Source organism: Trichechus manatus, unplaced genomic scaffold (genome assembly GCF_000243295.1).
Source record: "Trichechus manatus latirostris isolate Lorelei unplaced genomic scaffold, TriManLat1.0 scaffold00021, whole genome shotgun sequence".
Taxonomy (NCBI): Eukaryota; Metazoa; Chordata; class Mammalia; order Sirenia; family Trichechidae; genus Trichechus; species Trichechus manatus.
Window position 1 is genome coordinate 16,332,137 of NW_004443957.1, and position 10,926 is coordinate 16,343,062.

General features: G+C 43.5%; 1 protein-coding gene across 1 annotated transcript in view; it reads left to right on the forward strand.

Annotated features, from left to right (window-relative positions):
- The window catches only part of AXDND1 (axonemal dynein light chain domain containing 1), a 154,917-nt gene extending 151,906 nt beyond the window's left edge, over positions 1-3,011 (forward strand). The window contains 1 exon segment of the mRNA XM_004372950.2: positions 2,923-3,011. Coding sequence (XP_004373007.1) covers positions 2,923-3,011 — 89 coding nt within the window.
- The last annotated feature ends 7,915 nt before the right edge of the window (positions 3,012-10,926 follow it).

Consider the following 10,926-nt stretch of genomic DNA (forward strand, 5'->3'; position numbering starts at 1 on the left):
AAGTGTTAAAAAGCCAAGATATCACTTTGAGGACTAAGGTGTGCCTGACCCAAGCCATGGTATTTTCAATTGCCCCATATGCAAGTGAAAGCTGGACAATGAATAAGGAAGACCGAAGAAGAGTTGATGCCTTTGAATTATGGTGTTGGTGAAGCATATTGAATATACCATGAACTGCCAGAAGAACGAACAAATCTGTCTTGGAAAAAGTACAGCCAGAATGCTCCTTAGAAGCGAGGATTGTGAGACTTCATCTGATGTACTTTGGATATGTTCTCAAGAGGGCCCAGTCCCTGGAGGAGGACATCATGCTTGGTGAAGTTAGAGGGTCAGTGAAAAAGAGGAAGACCCTCAACAAGATGGATTGACACAGTGACTGCAACAATGGGCTCAAACATAGCTACAATTGTGAGGATGGTGCAGGACAGGGCAGTGTTTTGTTCTGTTGTACATAGGGTCACTATAAGGCGGAACCAACTCGATGGCACCTAACAACAAGATTCATCAAGCTGCTCTCCTGGTATGTGCATCAGAAGTGGCTCCATGAAATACATCCTAGAGAAATAAGAGCCGTCACATGAGTAGATACATGTACACCCATGTTCATTGCAGCACTGTTCACAATAGCAAAAAGATGGAAACAACCTAGGTGCCCATCAACGGACAAATGGATAAACAAATTAGGGTATATCCACACGATGGAATACTATACAACAATGAACAACGATGAAGCCGTGAAACATAACGTGAAGGAAGCTGGAGGTCATTATGTTGAGTGAATTTAGTCAGTCACAGAAGGACAAATATTGTATAAGACCACTATTATAAGAACTCAAGAAAAGGTTTAAACACAGAAGAAAACATTCTTTGATGGTTACGAGCGTGGGGAGGGAGGGTGAAGGTTATTTACTAGCTAGATAGTAGATAAGAATTATCTTAGGTGAAGGGAAGGACAGCACACACTACAGGGGAAGTCAGCACAACTGGACTAAACCAAAGTTAAGAAGTTTCCTGAATGCAGTCAAACACTTTGAGGGACAGAGTAGCAGGGGTAGGGGTCTGGGGACCATGCTTTCAGGGGACATCTAGGTCAACTGGCATAACAAAGCTTATTAAGAAAATGTTCTGCATCCTACTTTGGTGAGTGGCATCTGGGGTCTTAGGCTAGTGAGCAGCCATCTAAGATTCATCGATTGGTCCCAACCACCTGGAATAAAGGAGAATGAAGAACACCAAAAACACAACGAAAGTATTAGCCCAAGAGACAGAAGAGGCCGCCTAAAGCAGAGATTTCATCAGCCTGAGACCAGAAGAACTAGATGGTGCCTGGCTACCACCAGTGACCACCCTGACAGGGAACACAACAGAGACTCCCTGATGGAGCAGGAGAAAGGTGGTGTGCAGAACTCAAATTCTAGTAAAAAGACCAGACTTATTGGTCTGACTGAGACTGGAGGAACCCTGGAAAGCATGGCCCCTGGATTCTGTATCAGCCCAGAACTAAAACAATTTCCGAGGCCAACTCTTCAGATAGGGATTAGACTGGACGATGGGACATAAAGTGATACTCATGAGAAGTGTGCCTCTTAGCTCAAGTAGATACAAGAGACTAAACGGGCAGCTTCTGTCCATAGGTGATGGGAAGGCAGAGAGGGTTAGGAGCTGGTTGAATGGACATGGGAAATCAGGGGTGGAAAGAAGGAGTGTGCTGTCATAGTATAGGGAGAGCAATTAGAGTCACATAACAATGTATGTATAAACTTTTGTATGGGGAAAAAGTAAAAAAAAAAAAAAAAAAGTGGCTCCATGACACTAAGCTTCCCAATTTGAACCCTTTAGACTGGCTAAAGTTAGATGTTCCTTAAGGTTAGCAGGCAGCCCCTTTAAAAAATGCAGATACTCTGGAGCAATCAGATGCTGCAATATTCGTATGAGTTAGTGCAGTGAGATGATTTTCCTCTGAGAGTTGTGCAGTGACAGGATGGAAAGTGATATTATGGTAAAGGAAGGAGGCTTGTGAATGCTGAGCAAAAAGAAGACCTAGGGAGATGCCAGCGTGGGAGACGTATTTATTTTTGTCTTTATGTCCGTATTTTTAATATTTAGCAAGCACCGCATTCAAAGTGGTGAGTGGAGAAAAAAATTGAGGGGAGTTTTCAAAAATGAATAGAGCTTAGTTTCTCATCTCAGTGGTGCCACAGTCCAGTTTGGGAAGGACACATTAAAAGCAGTACAAAAGTGTGGGCAAAGGTGACTGAATGTGGGATGAAGGCGGCAGCAGCCAGTCTAAAGGGTTCAAATTTAAGCTTGGGAAGCTTGGTATCATGGAGCCACTTTTGAGGCACATACCAGGAGAGCAGGCTTGATGGCGGGAGGTAATACAGGAGAGAAGAAGAGAAAGAGGAAGAACATTTCCTCCTCTCTTCTTGTACATATCCCAAGCTTCGTGAAAAAAATTTCCAAATCAGTTAGAATGCTCCCTATCTATTCCTGCGCTCTTCTTCTGTCTCCTGATCCCTCTCGCTGGCAGGAGGTCTCCTGCACCCGTCCCAGGGGTGGGGTCTGTGTAGGATTTGTGCGCAGGAGGCTGGAGGGAGATTTGAAAATTTTTTTCACCAAGCTTGGGATATGTACAAGAAGGAAGGAGGAAATGTTCTTCCACTTTCTCTTCTTCTCTCCTGTATCACAGAGTGCCCTAGCCTAGGACCCCACGACCCACAATTCAGGCAATTAGCCACACTTAAACTTTGGGAAAATGTGTTCCAAATCCTGGTAACCAGTTTAGAGTCAGATTTTTGGTACATAGCCTGTGGATGACTTGGGGGTTACTCAGACAAAACAATTTTTGAAATGCTCTGTAAAGTTAAAAGCCCTCAGTAAATACATAATTACTACAATATTCTAATTGTTTTGTTTTTCCAGAGTTGCAGCGCAAGGAAAGTAATCTCAGCTCTAAATCCAGATCCCGGACTAAATCCAATCACAAAATCAAACCCAAGCATCATCCATAGAGTGCCGTGGCTCACAATGGCTACATCCACTGAACACAACCCCAGATACCTCTGTGCTGCAGAGTTGACCCTGTGGCTTAACTGGAGGGACTCCCTTTGCAAAAGCTACTAAAAAAGCCACGACACACAACCCAAGAGCTTTTTTTTTTTTTTCTTTAAAAGTCACAGTGATGGCTGCAGGGAGTCAGTGCATTAGTTTACTGGCCAGATTAAAAAATCACTTGTGCAAAAGTTTGCTAGCTTCTTCAATTAATTTCCTAGTAGAGATCTATGAAAAGGGTCAGTTTCTGTCAAGAGAATAATGCTTTCTGAAGACTTTGAACTCTGCAGAGAAGAGTGGAAAACAAAAATAATTATTTTTCCAGTTTAGAAGAGAGGATCCTGATGATGCTCTTAGGTTTCTACCGTATTTTCAGCTTTCTCAAAGCATTTTTACAATTTATCTGATCTTTATAATAACCTGATAAAGTAGGTGGGGGACACACTGTTATCCCCATTGCTCAGAAGATAAAACTGAGGCCTGTAATGGTTACAGGCTGAGGTCACAGAGCTGATCAGTATGAGCCCCAGCTCTCTGGACCCATGGCTAGGCTGTTTGCCAACAGCAAAGGGCCACAAGGGCGTTGCCTGAATGGTTTCCTTTATAGAAGCCTGTGTTGGTGAAGATTCACCTAATATTTCTGTTTTTTTGCTTTTACTGCCTCATTTGCTCTGTTCCTGACCCTGGACCCATCCATGCATTAGAAATGGACTAACCTATAAAAATAAGTTACAAATGACAGATGAATGTTCTGGTCAGTCACTCAGGAAGGGCTCCCTCATACCTTACTGTTCCAAGCTCATCTGCATTTGCCCTTGTCTCTCTGGCTCCAAACACCGAAGCCAATATTACTATACCTGCTTTGGCTCCACATATTTGATGTTCCTTTGCGTTTACCTCTTAGAATCTTAGACCTTTACCTCCTCCTTCATCCTCAGAAACCCTCTGACTCCAGTATTTACAGCTCCTAGCTAGGCCTGTCCCTGGGCACCATCTAAGTGTGTGTGTAGAATTCACACTGCCTAGAATCTACCTCAGTCTAATGGATGAAGTCTGGCCAGTTCCACTCTCCACCTCTGGGGGGAAGAATTCCAGACAGTTGGCTGTACTCGGACCCAACTGACAGTCAAAGCTGAAGCTATCGACCTGTGCTTTACAGTTACCACCTGGGGGAACGGGGAGTGGGGGGGGGGAATAGCCAGCCCTACCATCACTCCTTCCCAAAGAGATTCCTAATGATTCTAGCAAATCTGGGGGCTTCTTTTGTGGGAGTGCAAAATAATTTTGATTTCCCACTTCTCAGGAATGAATAGTCATTTCCGTACACATAAGCAACCCCCACCACTGGACATGACAGCCTTGCCCCTCAGATTATGTCAAACACCCTCAGGTGGAAGGGTCAGCCTCTACATGCCAGAGTTATACTTGCTGCCACGACAATTAGAATGAGATCATTTGGCACCATGCACTACATTAGTTGGGATGGTTTTGTTGCAAGCCACGGAAACTCGCTCTTGCAAACGTAAGTGAAAAGATAATTTACTGAAAGGATATGGGGGAGCTCAGAGACTGAAGGGAAGTCTTGAAGAATCAGGCTAGGAACAGACAGGAACAAGGTAATTTTAGAAGATCTCAGAAGCAAGAATTGCTTCACCATCTCACCCAGGTGCTCCAGTAATTTCATCCATCCGTACATTATTCTTCCAAAATTTCAAAGTCCCAAGACTGAGAAAGGCTATTTGGGGTCACACACCACCCATGGATATACCAGGGATGGTGAGAAGTAGACTTAGGGATCTCCCTAGCTTCCTTAAAGGGAAGGAAGGATCTCTTGCTCCATTATTTCACCAAGATGGGATACAATACGGAAAAAGGAAATCCTTCAAAGAAAAGTAGGGTGTTATTAGGAAGGCATAATGAATGTTAAGTGGTTTTTTAAAATGCACTACCAGGAAGGCATCTGTCTAACTGGTCTCTGCAAGTTAGCCTAGGCAGTGCTGCTCTCCCAAATAGCTGATGTGTGGAAAGAGTTTAAGATATTATTGAAACCCTGCCACACCTTTTCACGGTGACCATGAGGTAGCCTCCCAAGCAAAATGAAGGAACTCTTGCTGCACGTCACTGGCACCTGTTCCCTGCCACATGAGGCTGTTGTGCTTTTGCTGCAGGAAGCCACCACTTTGTGCTCAGATGTCAGACAAAGCCATGCTGACCTCTGCCAGAAAGCTGCCGTGGGCCTCCAGTAGAGAGGAAACTGTATAGGCCTCATCTCACACACCGCCAATCTCAGTGGTGACATAGTCCATGTCCCTGTGGAGCTAAGGGTGGTAAGGCCTATATCATAGTGTGCTCAGGGACCTTAGGAAGTTTGGTGAGCAAGCCCCTCATCTACCCAGACCTACTCCATGTGTATGAACAGTGGTCCACACAATTGGTCCTACTGACTTCACCATGGTCCAATCACTTGTCTGGTACTTTCTAGCGCACATGGACTGGATTTTTCTCTTGTTTGTGGCCTTTCCCAGCTGTAACTCAATGACCCAGATTTTACTTGTGAAACCTACACCTTGCATTTCACTTCCAAAGACTGCTAAAAATTTTGCCCGCACGCCTCAAGCCTCCAGAAACTTGTCCTCCTCGGTCCATTTCTAGAATCCCAAGTAAGTGTGCCAACTACTAGCAAGTATTTTCCCACATGAAGCAGAGGAGTTACTCTAAAATTGGGAGTATGACCTCAGTGCTTGCCTTCTGAACCCGAGGCTAAGGCCCTCTGTAGCCATATTAGTGTGAAGCAGGGCCTGGAATTCATCAGGACTTCCATCTCTGCCTCAGAAAAATGAGAACTCATTCTAGCCAGGTCGACCACAGCCTCAAGGCAGTCTCTCATTCAGGATTGCTAAACAAGTCCATCAGTCTCTCTGACCTCAAAGATTAACTCCGCAGAGTGCAGGTTTTCACGAAGTGGGACCTCCTGGCTGGTGCAACTGGTCTATATCTAAGAACATGACCAATGGAAGAGAGCCTTCCAAGGTTTCCTAAACAATCCCAATATTTAGCAGTGCCATTTGGTCGGACAGCGCTCCTTTTGTTCCCAAATGGCTGATGAAAGGGCTCCTACAAGACTTTCTGATTTGCAGTGTCTTTTGTTGGTATGGAGAGCACCCTCTTGGATCTGCAGGGCTTGGGGCCTCCCATGAGCTCCTGATGTGGACAGAAGCATAATTTAGGCTACCTCTAGGCCAGCCAAGAGAAATACTTTTGAAAATCTGAAGATAAGATTAACAGTTCCCATGATCTGTATAGCCAAGGCATACTACCTTTTGGCAGAAAAGGTATCCCCAATCCAACCCTCCATTCCAGATGTCCAACAGATCCTAGGGGCCACAAGGTAATACTAGTAATCCATTTTTCAACTCTGGCCACCCAAGTAGTCAAACCTAGGCAAGAATAAAAGAGAAGGGGTTTGTCTGATTTCTGACTAACTATTGCCCACCAATGAAGTCTCTTCTGTCCTGCTTTTGCTCTACCGTGATCTCAAATATCTGTACATTTTTGAAACAAATGCTTTTAATACCATGGTAGGAGTCTAAAACAGAAGACCCCATTGCAAATTCTCAAGAAAACAGGCTTTAAGATCAACCACCCTGGGAGTAAGAACTACTGGCCATCCGGACTGCCTTTGAATCATGGAGGCAACATGTAGAAGGAGTCAGGCTCCTGATCACTGTTATTTAGAACTAGAGGGGTAAATCTAGAATAATAGTAATACCAAAAACAAACCATTGCTGTCGAGTCAATTCCGACTAATAATCACCCTATAGGACAGAGTCGAACTGCCCCATAGGGTTTCCAAGGAGTGGCTGGTGGATTCAAACTGCCGACCTTTTGGTTAGTAGCCAAACACTTAACCACTGGGCCACCAGGGCCCCTGATTAATAGTAATAGCCAACATATATTGAGCACTTACCTTGTGCAAGTACTGTGCTAAGCACTTCACAAATGTTACCTAGTTTATTCATAACAACCCTGTGAGGTGGGTTCTACTTTTATTCCATTCATACTTAAAGAGGATTAGTAAACATGTCCAAGGTTAGACAGCTAGTGAGTGATGGAGCCTGAATCAAACTCAGTATGTGTAATGGCATAACCCAAGCTCTCAGCTTCGGTGCTATATTGCTTCTCCAAGCTCAGCAAAAGCTGGAAGTTGAGTTGATTACCCCTTTTCAAAGGATTTGAGTTCCACATCCTCTAATTACTACTCAGCTCAACTACTGAGCAATGACACCAAGCCGGAATTCCAGAGGGCTTCAGAACCCTAATATCCCAATAGATCTGCGGTCAATGAACTTTTAGCTGCCAGGGACAGTAAAGCAAGGAGGAGCACACTTACTCAGAGCCATTCAGACATGGCTGCCAAGGATGCAGGATGCAGAAACTCTACCAGAACTGCCTGCTGGGCCTCCTGGCTAGGAAAGTCCAAACTGGAGAGCTCCAGCCTGATACTACTGGTGATCCAGGATGGCCCTTGAAACTCTAAGGAAGGCCTCTGGAGTCTTCTGAGGGCGGTTAGGCCTCCTGCTGGTGATTCTGAGCCCATCAACCTCCAGTACGCCAATCCTTAAGCCACTTGCCTGTAACATAAGTGCAGGTATAGGCAAACCAAAGTGTTACCACATCACTGTCAACTCCCAAATGACCTAGAACACCATTATCATAGAATTTGTCATAGACTTGTTCCACTCTCATTGTCATCTTGGTTGTGGTATACTTGAACACCAAATTGGAACACCTTTTCCCTTTTATCAGCTTAAACCAAACCAAACCTTTTGCCTTCGAGTCAGTTCTGACTCATGGTGACCCCATGTGTTACAGAGTAGAACTCCATAAGGGTTTCTTGGCCGTAATTTTTACAGAAGCAGATCGCCAGGCCTTTCTTCCATGGTGCCACTGGGTGGGTTCAGACCACCAACCTTTAGGTTAGTAGTTGAGCTCAAATCATTTATACCACCCAGGGACCATACTGCCACTCTATTAAAGTATGTTTTCAGAGAAAAACTGTTCAGCAGCACATACCCCAGCTTTGGATAGTACTTTCCAGCTTGTCCTCCATCCATCGTTTCAAGATCATTAACCAGTTGGAATGCAGTACTTAGGTCTCAAGAGAACTTCTGTTGCCAGACATCTGGCAGACAGCACTATCCACTCACCTAACTAGCATCTGAAAAATTTGCCTTGGACTATTCACTACATTGTTTATGCACAATACAGTTTCATAGCACCTTATCCCCATTATTTTCCTCCTGTGAAGCCGTCCCACCTCAACAGCTGGTTAATACCTGAAGATGCCACCGGGCACTCAAGCCAATCTGGAAGCAGTTTAAATCTTGACCAGAGCCGGACACCAGAAGAAACCAACTAGTGAGAGATACTATAGGCACTCCCCAGATATATAAGCAAAATCTGCCTGTGACAAAAAGATGCGTGCTACAAGGAACTTTTAAAACCCATTGATGTTGAGTTGATTCCAACCCATAGCGACCCTATAGGACAGAGTAGAACTGCCCCATAGGTTTTCCAAGGAGCAGCTGGTAGATTTGAACTGCCAACCTTTTGGTTAGCAGCCATATCACTTAACCACTGCGCCACCAGGGCTCCCAAGGAACTATTAGAGGTCATAAAAGCCATTATTATCCAGGCATTCCACTTACAGTTGTTGTGTTCCTGGCTTCTTGTTATGCCTGACCTGATCTCCTTCCTTATAACTTATGCCAATATTTGCCAACCTGAGATCAGGAACCATCATATATGGGGTGAAAAGTGATCAACAATCCTGGTGCTACCTTAATTCCAATAACCAGTACGCTGGGATGAGTATGGACCAACACACTCCACATGCACACTTCCCACTCCAGGAAGGCTGTAATGTGCCCTTTGCTCTTTAGATGGGCTGGATCATCTCTGACTATGCCCTGGCTGGTCCACAAAAAAAGCCATAAGCCATTATAGATCAGACATTCTAGGAAATCACCCAGGAGCCCACACCCTATCCTATCTATTGCTCCCTGTCAGTGCTTGCTTTCTGCTCTCTGGCACCATGCCTATGGCTTTGGCAGACTTGCTTACCTGCCTTTGGCTTACTTGGGTTGACAACCCTGTGGATTCCACAGTATGTATTTTGGCAGTTCTGCATGGTTTAGAGCTTTGCCTACTACTTGGGCTTCAGAATTTCCCATTGCCTCCAGAAGGAACTGCTCAGTCTGTGGCTTTCAGCACTCCCATTCCCCCACAATCAAACGTGGTTCTTGGGAATAGATACTGCAAAGACTTTTAAGAAAATGTGTAAACATTTTTCAGAACTGGATGAAATCACCTCTTGAAACAGAATTGAAAATTATCTCAATACATATAACCTTTTAAGCAGATTCCGTTACATCAGTAAATGAAGTCATGGGTATATGAAAATGTGGGTTTCAAAATTATCTAGTAGTCCTGCACCATCTTGGGAAGATACACTGCTTACCTAAAATCCAAGGACCTAGCAAGGTTGGGCTAAGAAGGGCTCCCGGTCTGGAATGTGTGGTTTTGCCAGCTGTGGATGGAGGTGAGAGCAATGAGAGACAAATGACAGGAAGATGATCCTAAGATTGGCATTATTCTGCAACATACTGCTGGAGATATTTTGTGCTTTTTATTTTTTTAAGAGGGAGGTTGGAAGGGAAGAAGGGAGGGAAGGCAGAAGGGAAGGTGTATCAAGGTGATTGAGAGATAATAGGATAGGCAAAGCATCCTTGGTCTTGGGCCTCTTTCTGTTACATAGTGAGAAAACAAGTGGTCTTCAGATAAAATGCTACAAAAATTTCTAGGTCCATTGTTAGGAGCTCAGAATGCATTTTCTCACTGAAATAATATTAAATAGGGTTTTATGGGCTAACATTCAAAACCAAAAACCCTTCATGGGTGTTTTTATGCAAAATTTTTGCCTTCCCACTGGGGATAACAGGAACACATCTTCAATGTAAATAATATCAAATAACATGAAAAGTAAAGGGGCAGCTTGAAGGGAAATGACCCAGTAGTGAGGCACTTGGGATACTTACCACCATCTCTCTATGACAGTAACATGGAAATTCCCACTGTAATTAGCATTTTTACTAACTTCATTTTAGTTATATTAGTAATGCTTTACATTGTTGATTTTAAAAAAGTTTATATAGTATTTGTTTTATACTTAGATATGCTCTTATTTCCTTGGCTTTTTTTTTTTTTTTTTTTGGTAAATACACGTTTTTTGTTGTATAAGGCAAACTAATGGGAAAAGGAGACCTAAATTTTAAGAATGTATCTATATAAAGGAATATCTGTGCAAAAAAAGAATCCTTCAGATCACGTATAGTTCATATAACGCTACCACCTTTTGAAGGAAAGAGCAAACTGGTAAAATCTATACTGAGAATGCATTACTCTCCACCCTGCAGTTATAGTCATTCTCCTTAAATTTTAAAAAACCTATATCAGGTAAAAAAATTTTTGGCTTTTTATTTTTCTATTTAAAAAAAAGTAGACTCCATATGAAGAATTCTTTTTAAATTCTTTAATTAGGTGTTAAATTTTACTTCCAACCAGAGTACATGTGTTTTCTTCCATTCACTCAGCAACACCGAAGTGTCACTGTGGTGCAGGTATCAGGGTTAATGAAAGTGTGAGGATTATGGTGGGGGGGCATAAAAGGTTTAGTGAGATGTGTGGGGGGAGGGGACTAAGGCTTGCCTTTGAGGAGTTCATAATATATCTGGAGAGAAGCCTGCATCTTAAGTACATGATTACAATAGAGTGTGACAAACACAGGATAGGGGCATGTAGAAAGGACCCTGGGAG